The sequence below is a fragment of the Oxyura jamaicensis genome, chromosome 17, assembly GCF_011077185.1.
Source record: "Oxyura jamaicensis isolate SHBP4307 breed ruddy duck chromosome 17, BPBGC_Ojam_1.0, whole genome shotgun sequence".
Lineage (NCBI taxonomy): Eukaryota > Metazoa > Chordata > Aves > Anseriformes > Anatidae > Oxyura > Oxyura jamaicensis.
The window spans coordinates 9,394,741-9,415,870 of record NC_048909.1 but is presented as its reverse complement, the minus strand read 5'-3'; the positions used below and the strand labels follow the sequence as shown (position 1 = coordinate 9,415,870).

General features: G+C 46.0%; 1 protein-coding gene across 3 annotated transcripts in view; it reads right to left on the bottom strand.

Moving 5' to 3' along the window:
• Window positions 1-20,693, bottom strand: part of GSN (gelsolin) — a 26,401-nt gene extending 5,708 nt beyond the window's left edge. Inside the window, exons 1-11 of one of the 3 annotated variants that reach the window (XM_035341260.1) lie at window positions 20,630-20,693; window positions 6,735-6,936; window positions 5,607-5,761; window positions 4,897-5,058; window positions 4,506-4,655; window positions 4,101-4,190; window positions 3,037-3,169; window positions 2,496-2,584; window positions 1,734-1,949; window positions 806-939; window positions 41-131 (exon numbers count right to left, since the gene is read on the bottom strand). In XM_035341260.1, coding sequence (XP_035197151.1) covers window positions 41-131; window positions 806-939; window positions 1,734-1,949; window positions 2,496-2,584; window positions 3,037-3,169; window positions 4,101-4,190; window positions 4,506-4,655; window positions 4,897-5,058; window positions 5,607-5,761; window positions 6,735-6,927 — 1,413 coding nt within the window. In that variant the 5' untranslated portion in view covers window positions 6,928-6,936; window positions 20,630-20,693. Of the gene's footprint in view, window positions 1-40; window positions 132-805; window positions 940-1,733; window positions 1,950-2,495; window positions 2,585-3,036; window positions 3,170-4,100; window positions 4,191-4,505; window positions 4,656-4,896; window positions 5,059-5,606; window positions 5,762-6,734; window positions 6,937-8,206; window positions 8,436-20,158; window positions 20,201-20,629 lie in introns of those variants that run through there. The other 2 variants (XM_035341259.1, XM_035341258.1) reach the window with 2 other exon arrangements.
• Between the last annotated feature and the right edge of the window lie 437 nt (window positions 20,694-21,130).

Genomic DNA, 21,130 nt, shown 5'->3' with positions numbered 1-21,130 from the left:
TTTTTTTTTTTTTTTTTTTTTTTTTTTTTTTTTTTTTCACCTGCACAGGGCTGCCTCCCAGCTCCTCATCCAGCTGCACTGTAAGGAATGCAGAGGTTGCAATTTCATCTTGAGTGGAATGAGCACCCTGCCTGAAAGACAAGGCAAGATTTGAGTTGTATTTTTAACGTTTTCCCTCTCTACACATGCACCTTACAGAGATGAAGACATAAGGAAAACTTTTGTTACCCAGCCTCTGCAGCACTTGATTCAACATGCAGAAGAAATTCACTACCTTATATTGTAACACTGATTACAGAGGGAGACGGGGACATTTTCTAGAAAAAGCACAGATTCTTTAGTACCTTCGTGCCTATCTCCCATTACCCTTCTAGAAACTGGGTTAAAAACTTGCCTGTTGGTACTGTTAGCAGAAAGTACACAAGCAGCACCTACAGAGACCGCACCCGTTTTGATTTCAGTTATGGAGCTTGCCTGTGACCCCTCTGATAAGCAAGAACATCACTGCTGTGAGACTAACCACTGAAAAACTCCTCTTTAAGGGCATGGTCTGGAAACTGTAAGAGTCACAAACCACCAACCAAGGCCGCAAAGTAACAAAAGAAAGTCATTCCCCCCATTAAAATTTCAAACTAAATATTTCAGAGTTCTGGTAGCGTTTTGGAAGGGAATACTACCCCAGGTGAAATCTTATTCCCTAAGGATCCTCTATAAATGGGAACCAACAGTGATCCATTTTCAAAGAAGACTCGGAGCACCGCTTAGTCCCAATGTTTCCTGACTTGCACCAGGAAAACCTTCTTACCAAGTGTAAATGATCTGTCCCTGTTTTCCAGCATGCTGGTAATTGTACAGGATAATGTAACTATCCCCTCCGTAGAACTGGCCATATGTTGAAGGATCCACTGGCACTTTCTCTGAGCCTTCTATTCTCCAAATCTAGAAAAAGAGCAAGAAAGGGAGGGGAACAGAAATATTCTGAGTGAAACATGACAGCAAAATCAACAGATTTTTCTGAACAGAGCTTGTGTTACATTTTCTTCCCTAATTTGGCTTCCTAAAACTTACAGTCCTGCAGCTCCACCTGCTGGGGAAAGCCACTACAAGCCTGGCGTTCCTGCCCATCAGATTTCCACAGCCTGCAGCCATGCCTGAAGCAAGGCACGTTTACCTTACCCTGTTGTGAGCTCTCAAACCTCGATCAGATTTATCAGAACGGTGAGAAACACTGGAACAAAAGCCAATCAAACTACTAACGCTGCCAGCCCAGGTGCCAATTTCGTACCTGACATGATCATTCCAATTTCTTTCAGTTGGACAGCTGGGAACAGGGCTTTTAGATTTACTAGGGACTTTTGAAAAGTCTAAGGTCGGCATGAGAACCACCATGCAGCCTTTTCAAACCCATCCTCACCACTGCTTCCGAGACCCCCATCCCATGTATGATGGCAACAGCTAGAGTAACAGGGAAGAGGTAGAATGAGGAAGTCTGGCTACACACCTCTGGGTGAAACATTGTCCTCAGGGCAATCTTGGAGTGAAAATAACAGCTCATCTACACCACACAATTGTAGTGCTCTCAAGACCTTGCTGGTATTTCTGATGTTAAAAATTCCCTCAGTATTTATGAAACTGAGTCTCAGGCTCCTATCTGTCTCACTGTTCTTGCAGGAATGCAAGAAGTAGCAAAGACAATTCTGGAAACCTTCCAAAATGATTCTGACACAGCTCACCTGTTTCCTGCCAGAGCCATCATCCTCCATTCCATGCTGGGCAGCCATGGCCTTGGAGGTGTGAAGAGTGGCGGCATCAAAAGGAACCTTCTCAATCTTGGCAACATGACCAGAAATGTAAGCCTGTCCCAGTCCTTCTGTCTGGTCCTTGTCTCTCCAGTTCTTGAAGAATTGCTTAAACAGAGGTGTCTCACCACTCTCAGGGAGGACTTGGATCTGAAACAAATGAGCCAGCCCGTCACGAGCAGCCTTACCCCACATCCCACAGAGCTCTGACTCTGGCTACTCCTCACTTCACAGGAGCTCTGGCTTCAAGCTGGCAGAATTGCCTGGTACAACTCTTCTGACCCTATGACAGTGAAGTGCTGGGTGCCAAGAAGCGGTACTAAGAGCCAGGTCAGGTCTCACTGAGACACAGTGATCAATAGAACCTCCAGTTATTACCATAGATAGCTCTTTTTCGAGAGTAAAGACATCACAAACCATCAGTTTTCTGCTGCTTGCAACCACTAGATTGAAAGAATCCATTTCTTCGATGCCAGTGTTAGTCGGTCTTTAAGCCTTTGTGTATCTATGCCTGGGTCTCAGAATATGCTATGGGATTCAGACGCAGTCAAAGGTGAGTTTTGAGGAAGACTGAAGGGATGTTAAACCCTTACAATCAACACTTTAAGAACAAAAAGGGCAGGTTTACCTATACCTTCTCTTTTTCACCATTTTGAGAGGTGATAGAAAAGGTAAAATCAATAAATAAATCCTTACCTGGGTATGCTTTGGATAATTCATCTTATCGATGAACTCAGAAGCTGTTTTCAGGGCTGCCTTCCTCTCTTCAGTGTTGGCACTCCTGCCTTTAATGAAAATGGAGAGAAGAGGGGTCAACTTTTACAAAGTTTTGTGTACCCAGAGAAAAAATTGTCCCAGGCACTTCACCCTTTTGCAACATCTGAAGGGCCCAGCCTGCCAGCTAGAAGATGATGCCAAAGAGCGAAGGAAAATTGATTGATTTCCTTTATGCTTTTCTGCGATGACTGAGAACACAATTACCTTTCTACTTATGACATTTAATTTTTTTTCCTCCTGGTTCCAAGAACTCTCCATTTAATTCTGTACACTAAAGATGCTGTATCTTAACACCTAACATTTCAGATGAGAGTGCTCTTTTGAGATTGTTCGTACTGTCCTGAGAAGCACCACCATCATCAAGTGTCTACTCCCCTACCCAGCTCAAAGGAAACAGGGATCGCTAATTGGATGCAAATCCTATGTATGCAGAACAGCTTCACCTGCATCTCTACGGTACCTTTCCAAACAAAGATCTTTCCATCTGTGCCATGGTCCAGAATGAAGCAGTCATCTGTGTTCAGGGCTGCCTGGGAGAAGGGGTTCTCATCTGCCACCAGGGAGACTGCCATGTTCCCAGCCCCATTGGAGACCTGTGATAACACAGCACAGAGATTAGATAAGGCATTTCCCTTTTTCTTTCCAGCATCATGGCAATGATCCAAAACTCCGGGAGTGGAAGGAAATCAATTTGAATGCATTGGCTGCTCCAGGCACTACTGTTCTACAAACAGGATACCTTTGACACAACAACAGTATCACAAAAGCCTAACACTCACGCTGAAGCTTTCAAGTACTTCTAGCAATGCAGATAATGCTGGGACCAAATAAAGATTGATCCAAAATGGTAAATACCTTTGGTGCAGAACCAGCCTATAAAGGTCTTTTAAAGCAAAATAACTGCACCTAACAACTGGGGAGGACTGAATAGGCTTCCCTGTGTCAAGTGGGCTTAACGGTCTGAGTTCCTGTACTTTCTAGTGAATAAAGATCTACATTACAAGCCACCTTGGTAGACATTCACTAAATCATTAGCAGAGACTGCTGTAGAGAAGATTCCTCACAAAAAGTCTTGGACATTCTTCTGCATTTATATTAGCTGGTGGCAAATGTTACCTTCCAAATCATTGCTTCATCCAGTGTGCACACTGGATGTAGAAAGGGATAGAGGTGGTTTTCAGGCTCACTCTTTCTACTCCAATCTTGTCATCTTCCTAACATCTGGTAACACAAAGGAAGACTTCCTTTCTTTTACCCACTCATTTCACACTCTGCCTTTCCCTCAAAAATTCCTGAAAAAATCCCAGCTTAATCCCCACTGCTGACTAGATTCAGCAGCGGCAATAAAGACAGTAAAAAAGCATGCAGATATGCACTGCAAGCCACCAAGGTTCATACACTTAAGAAGTTCATAAAAAGCTCTTTGAGATCAGATCAGCTTTTCTCCACTATTCCAGCTCCATGTAATTGTGCAAAGATTAACCCATTCTCTACAATTGTCAGGATCTGTCTGTTTCTTGTTACCTTGTAGAGCTTAGCCAGTTTCCTATTAGCTGTATCGGTTTTGGTCTCATCAGGAGTTCCTGCTGGCAGACTGGGCTTTGGTCCCAGGACCTGAGAGAGGAGTAAAAAAAAAAAAAAAAAAAAAGACACAAAGCATTACTAACCAACTGAAGAGAATCTGTGTTCCCCAGATGCTCCAGCCACAAGTAACAGGTAGAAGAAACTTCTAGATCAACAAAAGCAAAAATAAATATACTCTGATGTCCCAGCAATGCAGAGGACCGTCTGCACTGAATTGAGAGTGTTTATACTGCTAGCACTTTGTATGGGAAGACAGACACTACTGAGCCTATCCATCCATTGCATCCATTCTTCTAGATACTGCCCTTCCCATTCCAGCACAGAGAAATGGATGAAGTGACCAACCTGAAGCATTTCCTCCCGCTCTGATCCTTCCTCTGAAACGAAGACCTTGGCGCGACCGTTCCGCTCGTTGTCCCTAATCCCCTTGGCCAGCACAGTGGCCTTCAGCCGTTCTTGACGATTGCTGTTGGAGCCACACCACTGGTAGATGTTCTGGGGGGAAAGAGAAAAACCATACAGCTAACACCTGTTGGATCCAAACATGGCCCTCTCTGAAGGACACAGCAGTACAGCTGAGACTGAAAGATGTCACAGGACTGGCTATGTAATGTTTCAGAATGCTCAACACTTGAGATAACTTAAACACTGTGGAAATAAATACATAAATAAAACCGAACTAATCAGATTCCTGCCCCTGAAAGGCTGATAAACTCATCTTTTGCATGGCACTTACACTGCCAAGGTCAAGGATGAAACAATCCCCTGTGTTGAAGCTCTCCCAGGTCACAGGGACCTCCGTCGCTCGGACTGCTCTCCTGCCTTTGACCTGGAGAAGCCTCTGCACAGTCACTTCATTGGGAACCACGTGCCTGAAGCCAGAAGCCACACCACCAGCCTAAGACAAAAGGAAAAAAGAACGATTCACACTCATGCTGTTGTTTTACTACAGTGCAATTCCGATAGTGAAGTAAAATGGAATAGAAGCAGGCATTGAAAAGGAACTGCCACTGCTATTCATCTGCTTTACCCAACCAAACATTATGTATGGTAAGGAGGGGGACAGCACAGAAAAAGGGACTGGCAAGGTTAAGCTGTTAAGAAATCGGGGACAAATTAAGTCTACTGAGTAGGTGTTTCCCATTAACTAGGATTGCTCTTTCTTAAACTCATTCCAGACATCTTGGGACTGTTTTTTCCTCTGCTTCTTGAAGAAAAACAAAACCCCGATTCCTAAAATTGTGCATTATTAATTCAGCCAAAGTTCTCCCGCTGGGATCTGCTGTTCTCCACCCTGTCAGTTCCAACTCATTGAAAACATCTGTTTGAGAATGTTTTTAAGCAACTGGCAAAGAGGGAGTTCTCATTCTTCTGCAAAGTGGGCAGGGTGCCATTTCTTGCAGACTTGATTCAGACTGGCAGTATAAAGATGCAGTCATCACCTACCTTGTACTTGATGCCAGATTTGAAGTATCCCAGGAAAGTTGCAGACTCATGGCCTTGCACTTCCCGATGCTGGACAGCTTTCCCTTGAAGGTAGTCATCCATCTGAACAGTGAATATGGCAGCTGCCCCACGCTCATCTTGAGAGCTTTCATCTCCTACGAAATGAAAAGGCAACAACAGGGTTTCGGCCTCCGCATCCAACTGCATTAACATCAAGGAGAAAGGAGATTCCTGGAAAGTTTAGCTTCCAGGAAGGTCTGCAGAAGAGCTATTTCCAAACTTTTCAAATAATGACCCCAAAGAGCATTAAAAAGCTTATTTTTTTCTGTCAGGTTTATTACACCACCATATCTGCTGCAGCCCCACTGCTTCACAGCTGTGCCTTTGATAAGTATCACACACTTTCCCTTTGCTATTTTGCCTTGTCCAGGAAGGAAGCTTGCTATGGACTAAATCATGAGCAGACGAATCTGCAGGGAGACATTGTCATGGTTTAGGAAGACTGTAGAGACTAGCAGGGCATCGGTTCCCCAGCAGTTTGCCTCTCAGGAGCTCTTTAGCATGGAAAAGCTGTTGAGAGATGGCAAACAGGACAAACCCCAAGCAAGTATCCTACATAGCTTTAACTACGATATTGCCAAAGAGTCTTGGTTTTGCAGGATGTGGAGAAGCCTTGCCATGTTAGTCGGTGACTTTTACTGCAGAAGGACGACTAGGAGATCTAAACCTCACAGGGACAAAGGACACTCATTGAGTGAGGAAGGTAACAGCTGACTTCTATCCCTCCAAACAGAAAAGATTTCAGCAGCCTCTTTCTGCTGACATCGCCTTCTCTGTAGGCCTGACATGAGGCTCTGGAGAACTAGACTTTGTGTCATCTTGATCAGAAAAGCCCTTCTTTCAGTCACACAATTCTATTTCTAGGTACAGAGATGGCTGTACTCACTCTTGCAGAAACCACCTCAAATATTTAAGTTGAGCAGCACTATGTGCACCCAAAATTGCATTCTCTGTGTGCCATTTTCTGTGTTCCTTACTTCCCTGGGTAACGCTGGACAATGCCGGAGTAGTGTGAGGAAGAGAGTTCACTGTGGGCTCCCAGTTCAGGGGCACTCCCATCAGACTTACCTAACCAGAAGTGCAAGTCGTACTGGAGGTTCCCATTCCGCTGCTTGATGGTGTTTAGCACCAGATAGGAATCTCCTGTGAAGAAGTCTCCATACAGATTTTTTGGCACTGGGACCAAATCAAATTTCTCAATCCTCCAAATCTGAAGGCCAGGCTCCTTCCCAGCCTTGGAAAACTCAGCGTGTTCCACCATGCTGACAGGCTGGGGGCAGGACAGAGAATGTTATTCAGTACACACAGTACAAGGAAGCCCTTGTTTAAATTATATTGCTTCTGATCTCTTAACTATTGTTCCAGGCAACAAGGGGAGAGTTTCTTTTTCTTTTTTTTTTTCCTCTTGCACTGAACTGTGCAAATAAACAAGATCTTTCTGAAATGATCACTCTTACTTTTCACTTCACTTCTGGCTTATCCCTGACCCCCTGACTTATTCTTCCTTAGACTCTCTTTTCTCTGCTTTTTGGTTTGCTTGTGTTTTGTTGTATTTTTTTAAATCTACTTCTCCTGGTTTTACTTTATATATTTTTTATACTAATTTATAACTTTTCAATATGGAACATAAGCAGAAGTCAAGTCCCCTTACTATTATTTTCTTAGATGGTGCATGAGGTCCAAGACCGCAGGAAATGAACTTATCACTGTACATTGTACATCTTGCACAATTATTTATCATTACTTACACCTTGTGTAATCTTATCCAGCTTGTACTATTATTGTATAATCTTATCCAGCTCTCGCTGGAAAATGTTGCGAATATCATCAGTCAGATAATTAGCAAGTTTCTTATATACCTTCCATTTATCATTGTGGGACACATTACTTCAGTATTTCTGTGCAGCTGTTCCACTTCAGGAATTACACATACTGTACATAACATCCTGTCCTAAGGACGCTGCAGTTCTGCTTTAAGATGTGTATTTTCACGTTAATATAATCGATTAGTAATGTGCAGTCCATTCTTTTAAAAAACATAATGCACACTTTCATATAGTTGTATTTAAGAACAATTCACTTCCGTAATACTGAGAGGAAATAGAACATTTCTGTAGCACTGGTAAAGGAAGTTTGTCTGTATATTACTGCATGCCTTTGAGTGGTATCAGACAACAGGGAAGAAAAAATTAAAAGGTTATATTAGAAGCATCCAGTATTTTGATAAAGAAGAGAGTTCACAGTAGCTGATGGACAAGAGTACAATACGTCAGCTTCCAAGGCAGAAATAAAGAATGTTACAAACTGGAAAGCAAAATAGCAAGTTAGCCACTGAAGTGATTCCTAAGCTGAAATCAGGTATCAGAGATGGAAAACAGCGAACTTCCACGTTCTGATTCCAGTCTGCCTGAGAATTTCTCCCAAATCCCCATTATAAAATTGGACAAGCTCCTTAGAAAGAGTTAGAAAACAGTGTGTCTCTTAGAAGTAATCAAAACCCAAAAGTTTTCCGATGTTTAATTGTGGCGTTAGGCACTTACCACAGCTGAAAGCACAACAGCTGCTGTAACAACATATCCAAGCCCTGCAACAGACATGGAGCTAACACAGTTCAGCTTCAGAGCCATTGTGCAAAAAACGGTGAGAAGAACATAACCGGAGTGCTGTCTGCCCATTTCTAACAGCAGATGGGCTTCCCCCTTCTCCTGCAGAAGCTGTCGGGAGTCCCAGCTCCCTCCTCCTCCTCCTCCCGCAGTTGAAGACACCCTGCAGGAGCCAATCTTTTATCACAGACAAACACACCCACCCCCTCAGCCCCACAGGGGCGTAACGTGTTTGTGCACAGTCCTCTTGGAAATCTCAGAGACTCTTTCAGCCACTTACAGATGCTTAATCCCAGCAGGCAATAACTCAAGACAATATGCTATCCATTACAGCTGACGGTGCAATTATGTTCCAACAAGCCAAATATCTGGTCATAAGGCCAATGAGAGAGGAAGAAATTAAGAGATGTCAACAACAAAGGCAACATTTTGTCTGCTGAAAAACTGCAAATAAATGGAAAGTTGACGAAACGCAGAGGAACAGAAATGCTGTTCCAGATGGCAAGGGCTGCAGAGAAAGAGATTTTCAAAATGAGAAAAAGAACAGAGAACCACTAAAAGTATACATCTGAATTCTGTGAGGATGGAGGGAATATGCCTTCATCTCAACTTGCCAGAGGAGAAAGAAGCAAAATTCAGCACATGCGTTGTGAGTCTTGCACCTGAATGCAGCATCTACACAAGTTCTATCAGAGGAACACAAGCTGGAGAGGGCTGCAACGGGGCACTGTATTTCAGCTCTGCCACCAGGGACAGACACAGCCAAGAGCTCGTTCTTCTACCTGCCCTACACTTCAGCGAGTCAATTCACCACATTCCCAGTACGTACACAGCACAGGACGGCTTCTGTCCCACCTCCAGCTGTGGCACCCCAGGTGCAGAGCAGCCCCGTGCTCCCCCTGGGTGCTGGGGTGGCTCCCGAGGTGCAAGCAGTGTCTGTGGTGCTGAGACCTGCTGCAGACACGCTCCGGGCTATGTGCCCATGGGCATCCTGGAAGGCCAAACAAGAAAGACAGGAGCAATGCAACTACTGCCTTGGTGTCGTTATGCTGCTGGTTATTATTTTGCTCTTCATGCACCCAGGGAAAAATTACTGACAGACTGAGGTTCCCCCTTTCAAAAGTTCTCAAAAGATGCTTAAATAAGGGACCAGTGCTCCACCTGCTTGAGTCCACAACAAGACTTCCAGGATGGAAAGATCAGACCCCATTTTGTATGTGCCTTCTCCTCTCTCTGTGAGAATCCTTTTTTTTCCTCTCTCACCCAAGCTAACGCTTTTTGTTCTGAAATTTCAAGTTGGCAAGCTCTGTTTTAGTTAATGTGCCTTTGAAAATCTCACTGCAAATTCTCAGACTGCAATAGATAATCAAAACAATGTCTTAGCCTTGCTGGTATTTCTGATCTCTGCGAAGGAAATTCAGTGTCAGAGGTCCAAAAACTGGTGAAAAATTTTTGGAAGCCTAACTGTGTACTGGGTCAGCCCCAGTGTTCCGAGGAAGCCAGCTGTGAATGGCTCCTGCAGCTGCAGCATACCCAAACCAAGACGACCCGATTGCAAAACATTAGAAAGAGGTGAGTCCCTCCCAAATGGAAAAATACTTCGGGCTTTTTATTAATAAGTGTCTGGGTAGTGCCACACTTTGATAAACTTCACAGACTGAAGGCAAAGAGGATAACCTTCATTGTTAGCATCCCATTTCAGGGTAAATTCAAATGCCCAAACATATGTCTGTAAGGATGTACAGTGTGTTGGGGGGGTGGGGAGAGGAACGGATGTGGTCTTTTAATCAACTTGGCATTTTATAAGTTTTGCTGTGAGTCCAAGCTTGTCTTGTCAATTAGCTGCAGAATGTAAATGCAGGCCAAAGAAGGCAAGAGGGCTATACTGAATAAATTGTATATTACCATATTCCTTGGTAACGATTCAGCTGAAGCATGTCAGAAGGGAATAAGGGTAACAAACAGCTGGTACGGCTTACTACTCTGTCAGCAAATGTGGCATTGTTAAATCAAGCCACAGAAATCTGTGCTCTGGATGTCTGATCGACGGCATGTGCCAGATGAGGTTGCCAGGACCATACTGAAAAGGACGTCTTGTTGGAGCCATGGGAAAAAAGGCAAATTTCAAGCTGGTGTTAATGAAAGCATCCAGCTTAGTCACAGAAGTGGTGCTGTGCAGAGCCAGCATCTTATGCAAAAGAAAATTATTTAAGGAAAACAAGGAAAGGGCTTGAAATCTGGGATTTCAGCGCAGATGGATCATCTGAGTGACACTTGGCCGCAGAATGATAAAAACAAGAACTAAAGAAAAGAAGTCCAATGTTCTGAGCGAGCAGTGGAAGACAACAGCTTGTTATGGTATCCAGATGTGCAGTTAACGCAATCGTCACAGGTCTGTCTGAGAAGGGCTTCTGATGGACACTGGCCTGCAGAAATAATTGCGGGGCTGCACGTCCCATTTGCCACACAACACACGAGACCTGGTGTGCCAGGGAAGCAGACGCTGCCCAAAAGTCTACTTATGTCCACCCTGGAACTTGTAAGAACCAGTCCTCTTTGCCTGCCTCCCTCCCTAAATGCTCCCGTTTATGCTCCTCACATTAACCTCTGTGGCTGTGCCTCCCACTCCCCTGTCACAGCGGCTGTGCCCTCACAAATTGATGCCATCAGCATTTTCACTGCTTGTCTTTACTCCCCTCTGAATTTGTTCCTGACAAGAAGGTGCCTGGTTCTTCACGGAGGCCCCAGCCCTACACAGAAAGGAACAGCCTGTTCCATTTCAAGACATACCTGTGAGCCCAGAATGTCTAATTCTGTGTCCCATCACACAGCAACATCCATTAGTGGCAACAATTAATGCCTGGCTCCTCCACATCAAGTATACTGTCACATCTTCCCACCTACCTCCATTTAAAGCGTGTGATCATGCTACCTAAAGAATCTTTCCGTGAGATGACATCGTCCAATCTCACAGAATAAAAAAAGAGGAGAAAAAGCTTCATTCTGTAGGCTCCAGCCTGGTTCCTCCTCAACCTCAAACGTTCGCAGCAGCTCACCACAGCTGCAGGAATGCACACACTCAGACAAAACATTCTCTGACTTCTGGCATTGCCAGAGCGTTTCAGACCACAAAATGTGCAAGGCAGTCATACTTTAATAATTAAAAATTTACTGAAGTGAGATTAAATACACAGGATCGGGCATAAATATTTAGTAGCCAGTTCCTCTGTATGACATAGCAACTATCAGCACACAGGGCTTTCCTCACAACACTCTGTACTCTGACACTTCTAAGACTGCAAAGAGCACATACATTTTTAAGCCACTCAGTGAAGCTTTTGGAGGCTTTTTTTCTGAATTCTTACTTACTGAATATGGGCAGTTGGAAAAAAAGAGGTGGAAAATTGCTGGAAAAAATAGTCGATAAAAAAAGAAATAAGCGCAGTGGTTCGTTTAATAGCTTCAGCTGTAAAGAGGTCTGTGTGCTGCAAGGGAAAGAGGTGTTTTAAGTATTTACATGACACACAGACCCAGAGGTCTGATCGCTGTGCTCACAGCATCCTGGTTTAACAGAAATGGTGTTTGTGAGCTTGTTTATTTTTGTTGAGCTGACAATGCATCAGCAGGAGGACTCTGGCTTACCTTTGAAAAAAAACCGCACTGTTGAACAGTTTGCTCTCCTTGTAACTTTTACCCAGTAACTGACCACTTACAAGAGAAAACCAAGCATATATTTGAGATTTTTTTTGAAGCCACAGTTGAATTGTGGCAATTCACACACGTCTATACCCACAAATACAGCAAGGACTTACCCGCCCAGGGCAGCAGCTCAGGAAAGCTTGGCTGAATTAAATCAGACTGAAATAAGCAGCGGCAGGCCAGATCACCATGTGGCTGTTCTCATTTGCAACCCCAGTGTCCAGTTCATAACAGGTTCAGTTAATTTGTTTAAACTCGATGCATAACAAGGCCCGTACAGGAAGGTCTGCAGCCAACATAACATCACAACACCGAGTATGTAAAACACCTGCTGTGTAATTCTGGAATGATTTCTGCATTTCTAGTTGGCAAATGCAGTATATTTTATTTTGATGAATAATACTTACGCAGCATCAAAATAACTGTCAAGTACCGTCTGAATTTCTAAAATGTGGGGAGAACAGGAAATCTTAGGAGAGTTTCTATCCACAGCGTTCATGTTTCAAAAATACTTCTTGTGCACCAGTCCTCGCTGTACCTTGGAGGCAAATGGTTGCATTTCCACCCAGCTAATATTTTTCTTTTCTTCTACTTATTTGTCAAAAATTGCCTGGAGACTACGGATTGCTACAAAGAAATAACGTACCTCCTCAGGAAAAGCAAGACTCCCTCTCATAGCATTCCACATCTCCTATATAGAGGAAGAGAAGTAAATCACCACCACATTTCTGCAGCAACGACAGGAGGACCCAGTCTGTTTTGCAAGGACCAAAGTTGTACTGCTAGCATGTTCAATCCTAGTAAAATCAGCAGGCTGTACGTGCGACAGCAACACTGCCGAGCAAGAGCTGCATCCTGCAGATCAGTCTGCGAATGTCACTGAACAGATCAAACATACCCCAGATCACATTGTTTGCTTGCTTCAGGTACAGCTGTTTCTATACTTTGAAGAGAGTCTACACTTCTGACTACCCACGCAGCCATTTCTTTTCTCTCCGATCCTTTGCAAACCCATAAAACCTCTGATGAATTTATCAAAATTGTCAGATTGAATATTACAGAATGATTGAAGTTCTGACAATACGAAATTGAAGACATGACACTGCATGAAACAGAAAGGAAGGCAGCTCAGCACAGTATTAACAGCTGGCAGCATGTAGTGAAAACAGAAATACTTTTCCGTTCTTTAGAGCCTCCTTGCCAAAATAGTATATATGACTAATTTTTCAGTTAGCTGCTGAAAATAAATCTGGTGGGACTTCAGCTTTGTTGCCACGGTGACAAGCATTGAAAAATATCTAAAATGAGACACGAGATCAGTTTTCAGTCTCCTGACAGCGCTAAATTCATATACACATAATGCTAAGAACAACCCCTTTCCTCCCGTCCCTAGAAGTTAGTAAACAAAGCTTCCATGAGACAAGGAAAACTGGCATGGAAGAGCCTCCTTCTGCTCTAACCACGGTGACTCCATAAACTATTTCAACCTTCTATAGGAGGAGCAGCATGGTGAATGATATTGTTAGCATCTAAATAAATGCAGCCAGTCACAAATCCAAAAAGTTCCAAGTGGCATTGTCCCTTCTGCAGCTTCCTCCTTGATTTAAATCATACGTCTGGTCCCAAGACGAACTCAAATCAAGCATCCAGGACACAAAGTACAGAAGTATCTGCACAAATAGCAAAGCAGGTTTTTGCATTCAAAAGTTAAAATTCCTCCTAAACCCCTTTAACAAACCAGAACACCCAGATGATTTACGTATTGTTCACTTTTTCCAGCTGTTTGCTTGCATTATGAGTCATGTCAGCTCCATTCTGGTCTCTACCTTTTGAAAACGATCCACTCAGTAAACACAGAGGCTTCAGTCCAACGCACCAGGGCTGAAAACTTGGTGCATAGAAAAATACTGAAACTCCAGAAACACAAAAGCCTGAGTTTCTTCTCAGTTGCACTGATACGAATCAGGAGGAATATTACTTACATGGGAGAAACTCTTGGATAATGTGCAGGTCTCCCATCTGATTGAAACACACCCAGAGAAAATCTGCTGATACAATCAACTGTTTAAAAGCCCTACCTTAAGAGCATACACGAGAGCTGAATCATGCACTTAAACACACACAGCATAGATAAGTATGGACCAGTGGAAACTGCTGGCCACTTCCCTTCTGTTGCGAGCAAAAATGAATCCTGAATCGTACTTAAACACAAATCATCGTTCAGTGCTGAAAACATGTCTCAAAGGAGCGTGTGTATAGCCCCTAAGACATAACGCAGTGCATTAAAACATGATTACAACCCCATGTTATGTCCCATAGACAGATCTGGTGGTGACAGCCGAAGCACATGCATGGAGACAGCGAGGAAATGCTCGTGGCCAGCTGCAGGGACATGACACAGATGTTCTCCCTCCAGCCACCAGCTCCTGGCTGCGTACCCAGGAAGTGATCTGCAACTTTATGCAAGCCATTTTCCTCCTGCAAACCAGCCAATACATTCCTCAGTAGCACAGAAGTCTGCTCAACTCATTATCATTAACCCAAAGAAGCAGAGAGTAATACATTATTACTGGAGAGGACGGGATAGAAACCAGAAGAGACAGCCTCAGACGAATCCAAAAGGGAAGCGTGACACACAGCCTTGCCCTCCCAGTGCAGCAGCAGGCCCAGGTGACCAGGTGAAGAGACCTGCCATAGGCCACTGCTACACGGACGGCAACGATAAAGAGAAGTACATGCAAATACCAGGGTTGTGGATAAAGCAGCTGTGATTACAAAGCACATAGAGGGAACGTTGCGCTATGCCCTGCTGGTGCAGCACGGCACGTCCGAGTCCTGCCGCCAGCCCGCATGGGCCTGGCTGCTGGGGCAGCACAGCCCGGGGCAGCACACAGGAGGGAGGCAGAAGCCAGCTCTCAGAGCAGAGGCACTCAAAGCAGCGTGCTTCTTCTGACCGGGGATGTTATTTGGAACGTGAGCTGTGTCTGCTGTAGGTTTGCAGTTCCAGCATTTACCTGCTGATGGGCACAAGAGACAACCTAGCGCTGCCATGCCTGCTCCCTCCAGTCCCATGCCCAGAGGCAGTTCTGCACGTCCCCACCTCCCTCCTCCTCGGGGCACCAGGGACAGGACTTCCCTATTTCACACACTGCGGTCTGCCTCACAGACACCCACTTCCACGTAAATCGATGTAGAGCTACTAGAGTTCCCCTTTCAGTTTTGCTATCAGTTCTAACACACGCGGATGTGGTCCCTGCATTAGGGACCCTGGCTCGAGCAGACTGACTTCTCACGAAGTTCTTCTGTTTTCGGCCCCAAAGCCACAACGCCTGCGAGCACCGTGGCCTTGGCAGGAGCACCAAGCCTCATCCATCCCACGTGGCATGCAGCCACAAGATGGCAATGCTATAAACAGGAACGCCAACATAATCCCTTCTTCCTCACAGCAGTGTTTACAGCTCTCCCTCTGGTGATTAACAGAGGCTTTTAACTTTAACGGGATTCAGGCTTTCGGTGATGAGGAACCACAGGCGTTCTCAAGGAAGGCAGCCTGCAAGCAGGAAAAGTGCTAACGGCGACGGCTCTCAGCGCTGCGGCCTCCATCCAGCCCGAAAGATTCGGGATGATTCATTTCCTCCAGAGTTTTCAAGACGCTGTTTTGAATTGTAGCTGTATTTTTACTGTGTGTGGAAACATTCAGTAAATAACATATGTTTAAACTTTGTTTTTGGATGGCATCCCATGGACTGACTAGTTCCTAACACAAAGGGTTGTTTCTCCCTCCTCCAGTTGTGCTGGGACACCAGCTGAGAGCAGCCCCAGTTCTTCAGGTTCTCAGTGGGAGGTGAACGAGGGGCAAAAGAGAAGAAGGGAAAGATCAAAAACACAGCCTGCAGTTGGAAAAGAACCCTGAAAAAAAAATCAGAGTCCAAGCCATCTAACCCTTCTACATAGTCACCACTACTTCCCAGACTTAGACCAAAAAGTCTGGTTTTAATAAAAAAAACCACCTCTAGCACGGCGGTTCCAAGCTGGCATTTCCACAGCACCTTACACGGTTCCTGAGCCGTGCTGAGCACCCCAGGAAAAAGCTGCTGGAGTTCTGTTCAACCCCACAAATGACTGAGCTCTATTTAACCTTGCAAGTGCATCATCAGTGGATAATCGGGGATAAATACCTGGCAACCCTGCTGCTAGTTCAAGTGCTTACAGTGAAAGGCTCCGACTTCTCCTAATTTTTCAGACCATACTTTTCCTCACTGAGCAGTTGGGAAGTACTGAAAGCTGACAGCTTATGAGCAGTCTGATCTCGTTTAACCGTGACACATTATCAAACCAGTTCTGTGCCAGTGCCCTAGAGACACACCTGGATCAGCAGACTCCGTACGCTGAGTGTCTGGCCAGCCATGGGCTTGTGGTACTGTAATAAAAACACTGGTGGCTGTGATCAGGCAAGTAGCAGCAGCACGGCTGTACCTGGAGGGGACGGACACACTGGCCTGCGTACAAGAGATCACCTCGCTGCGTGCCAAAGAGCTCATAGATGTAGAGCTTAGGGATATGGTTTAGTGGAGGACTTGTTAGTGTTAGGTCAGAGGTTGGACTCGGTGATCTTGGAGGTCTCTTCCAACCTAGACTATTCTGTGATTCTGTGTGATAAAAGGCCTGATGAATCTACCCTGGCAGCCAGTGAACTTTGGCTATCAGCGAGCTGAAGACTGAAGGGTGTAGTGTAAATATGGGAATCGCGCCAACATCCAGGACTTCTTCGGAAGCAGACGAGGCAGAGGCATACCCTAGGAAATCTGGGCCTGCTGCGTACGCAGCCTGCGCAGCCACTCCTACCACCCAGCTCATTTACTGCTATTTCCTTACTGAGAAACAAAATCATGGGAAGACAGAAGACCTTTAACTACAGAAATACTGCCCAGGTTTTGCAGTCTGCCTCGTGGTTTAGCAGCATCCCCGTTACTCCTGTTGGGGTACAGGGGCAGGAAGCAACCAGCTGTCACTTGTTTCTGTGGTGACAGCACTCTTGGTGGTAAATCCCCACAGTTGCTCCTAGGAGACAAATTCTTGACAGACTGGCTCTGAAGAAAACCCAGCTCTGGACTTCATTTCAGGCATAACAATGACACAGGCAGCAGTGCAGGCTAAAACCAGAAATTCTCTAGCTTTTTTGGCATTAAGGCGTTGTTTCTAGATGGACAGCCTAATTGCTGCATTGCAATTTTAAAGAAAACTAGAGGACTACTTCTCTGCAGGCACAGAACTGAAGTTATTGCTCAGGAGTAGAACTACAAGTGCAATCAAAAAGATAAGATACATTCACAAGGGAGGGGATGATTAGTGCCTATTAAGCACGATAATCTGGATGCAACCTTCAGTTCTGGAAATCCCTAATCATGGCAGTTTTCAACTGCCAGAAGCCACAAGGACAGGCCTAAGGAAATCTGCCCATGCAGACTTCTTTCTCTTCCTTTGCCTAACCATCTGCTAGGAGCTGCCAGCAGGAAGGAGACACTGATAAATGAACCAGCATGACAGCTTCTCTGCTGCTGCCCTGAGGGCTGTATCTGACTGCGTTACCTTTTCACATCACTATTGTTTCGTGGAGCCTCCTGCAGAAAAATACTTTGCAGACTAACAAAACACGGCGGGCTCTGTGGCTGTGCTCCATCCCCACCTAGTCTGTGTCCCATGCTGGTAGCACAGTTCCAGCCCGGCTTGTAGCTGAGAACCCTGGCAACTCCGTTCCTTATATGGGAACAGAGTGAATCATACAGAGCATTTCTTTCAGATTCCTTTAGTCTTCTTAGTGTCTGTAGTGATTAACTAGTGATTAAGAGACTGAAAAGACAAGGACTTTAACTAGTGCTCAGAGGCAGAATAAACTACATGACAGAGGTACACAAAGTGATAAACTGCACACACACACACACAAAATCTTTTTTGCTTAGTGTAATACCTCAGTGGCCTTTCAAAGCCACTGCATGAGGCATCTTTTGAGTCTTGAGCTTAAAATGATTCAAAACAGATTACAAGAGTACGTACAAAATAACGACATGTACGGTTTGGGTTTCAGTTTTGATTTTTAGAAGGGACATCAAATACCTTGCTTAGAGCGTCAGACAACTACTAATCAACAGCAACAAGTCTAGCACACAACTTGCTGCTGACAAACTGCCCATTGCAGAATTTTCTGCTGCTTCATGAAAAGCATTTGATAGCGATCAGGCAGAGACATTCAGAACTCAGTTATTCATACAGCAATTCCTAAGTGCAGTGAAAGTGAACAAAAAACAAGAACAGCTGCTTCTTCCTAGACAGTGGTTACTCACTGTGAGCACACCGCTTCATGTCTGTGTTTAACCAAGTTCTGCTTTACTGCAACCAGTCTGCAACTTGATCACTTCAGCTCATATTAAAAAATAATAAAAAGGGGGGTGAGGAGAAAAAACAACACCCAAAATATTTCTTTTGGTGTCAGGATTCCAAATAAAAAGGGCAAAATAGATAGTTTGCAGAGTCCCCTGTGCCTATCCACCATCTCCTTTCATATATATGTTACTGAGTAGCAACACTGATGTCTGAGTCCAGAATTAAACTGGAAAGCTTGTATTTGTAAAGCAAGTTAAAAGCCGATACAAATCCCCAGCACCAAATAAGTCACCGAGCTATTTTAAGAGCGGTTTAGTTCCCACCAGGGCACAGTAGAACAGCCAGCCTACAAGAAGTTCTTTTATCAGAACTTGGGGAAGAGTTGGCTCAGCACGGGTCTTTGAAAACAGCTAGCTGCTGCTTCTTGTGCTGTACAAAGGCTCTTACCTTTTCTTTCTCCCAGAAGCAGCATCCCCCCCCTCAGTGAGGCTGCTGGCCACACTGCTAACTCAAGCAGTGGCTGAAGCACTCACCGAAGTATATGAAGTATCCAGAAAAACTGCCTTGTAATGGAACATGTCAGGCAGCCAGCCTTTTAGCTGGACCTGGCAGCAATCCCCAGCGGTAACGTTATCAGAACCATGAACTGGATTGTGGAATGCAATCTCGCATCCCTGCTTTGGGGACAAAAGGAGCACATTCACAGACAGGTTGGATTGGTGCCTGTAAAATCTAACTTGAAACTAACAGTAGCATTTTTGCTTTGTCACCCTTTAGACATTCAAAAGTAGCCAGAGATCGACTGCTGTTTCAATTTCCTTGCACTTTCCCCATAGCACTGGCACTTCGTCAGGCTGAAGAAAGCATCCATTCTTCTGCAGGCAGGAGATATTCTCCCAGGGACACCGAGGGTACCCACTGCTCACTAAAACACACTGGTATCTAAACACTCAGACATCCACTGGAAAATCCCTTCACTTATGAAGCTGCCCATCCACCTATGCCACCAGTGAGGTGTAACTGCAATCCCTACCCCATCTTCTTGATGAATTCTAGTGAAATCCACGGAGCCTGACTTCTCGCTGCTCCAGCAAGCCAGTCCTGCGATGGGGCCCGTTGATGGTACAGAAAAACTAACGCTGACACCCAGGACTGGCGTACAAGCGCAGAGGGCAGCATTCTCGTTATCCACACGGGAGGTGAGCAGCGCAGTACAACTCGGGGGGTGCGATCACACCTCGCGGGATGGCACAGCACAGGTGGGGGGCGGCCGCAGTGCCCACAGCAGCCATTCCGCAGAGCAGACGTCAAACAGGGCTGGCTTCTGCTTCTCCCTGCTAGCTGATGGCTTAAAGTTGGATCTCTCAGCACTCCGTAGTATGGATAACGGAATAAACTAGCTGATGGACAAGATGAGGGGAACCCTTTGCGACACCCAAGGTTGTGCAAGACCTGCTCCCAGTTACCAAGACAACATTTCATTTGCCCAGGCAGATGTCACGTAGCATTTTGTAAAGTAGTTTGAGAAACCTGAGGGATGAGAGATGCTTAAGAAACCTGTTTTACTGCAGAGCAGGAATACCCTAAGCTGAGCCATGCCATAAATCCAGCGGAGGAAACTTTTTTGCTGATAAACTTGCGTCATGCAAAGTTGGTAGTGGAAAATTGAAGAATTGTAATGATCAGTACGAAAAAAGGGAGACTTAGGGGAAACTGATGCTAGTGTCATCCTTGTTAGCAAAGTTGGATTTTTCACATCCAAAAGCAAGTAACATTCAAAGCAGTTTTATTCAGAGAGGATCTACTTACTAATGAGGCCTCCTTGAAACAAGTCATCCCCATAACTTTTTTTTTAATAAAACTCTTCCTAGGAAACATTTCAAATATGTTTTAAGTGTCTACATTTCCGGAATTTCTGTTCAAACAGACTTTTCAAGCATTCCTTCCCCAGGCCGAGAACAAAGCGGCCAGTCCCCCGCTGCGCCCCCGCCCCCTGCACGGCGTTTCTTCCTCGGAGGGACGCGAACGGCACGGGGATTTCAGGAGGCGCCGTAAAACCGCGGCCAGCTCGGACGGGCAGCGCGCCCCGGGGGCACCGCTCGGTGCCGGAGCCGCCTGGACCCGCCCGGAGCCCGCCCGCCCCCTCCCGGCGCCCCCCGGCCCCCCGGCGGTGAGGGCTGCGCGGTTCCCCTCCGCCTAGGAGGGGGTGCGGGGAGGGGCAGCCTCCCCCCAGAGCCCCCCCCAGCACTGTATCCCCGCGGGGTCCCGGCCCGGCCCTACCTGCTGCTGGCACTCGCGGCCGGGAGGGAGGCAGCTGCCGGGAGCGGGGCAGGGCAGGGCCGGGCAGGGCAGCCCCGGGGGCGGGTTGCGGCGCGCCCCCGGCCCCGCCCCGGCTCCGCTGCGGCTCCGTCCCCGCCAGGGGGCGCGGCCCGCTGAGGGCCCTGCTCCGGCAGAGGAGGAGGTTGTGCCTTCAGCCCCGACAGCACGAGGAGGGGGCGGCACGGAGCCGTCCCGGCGGGAGGGGCTGCAGAATGGGCACTGGAAATGTGGGGCCAGCGTGGTGCCCTCGTGTCCCTTCTCCTCACCTCCCTGCAGGCCGCCCGCCCTCGGCCTCTGCTCTGCTGCCAAAGGAACAAGGCGGCATTGAGCCCGCCGGACAAAGCGGCCCTTCACTCAGTGTCACGGGAGCCTTGGTGGCCTCGGCGCCCTACAGCTAGGCAGCGGTGCTGCAGGAGTTCGTTCTGCACCCAAAACTGCACCAAGAAGTGTCAGGGCAAGGAG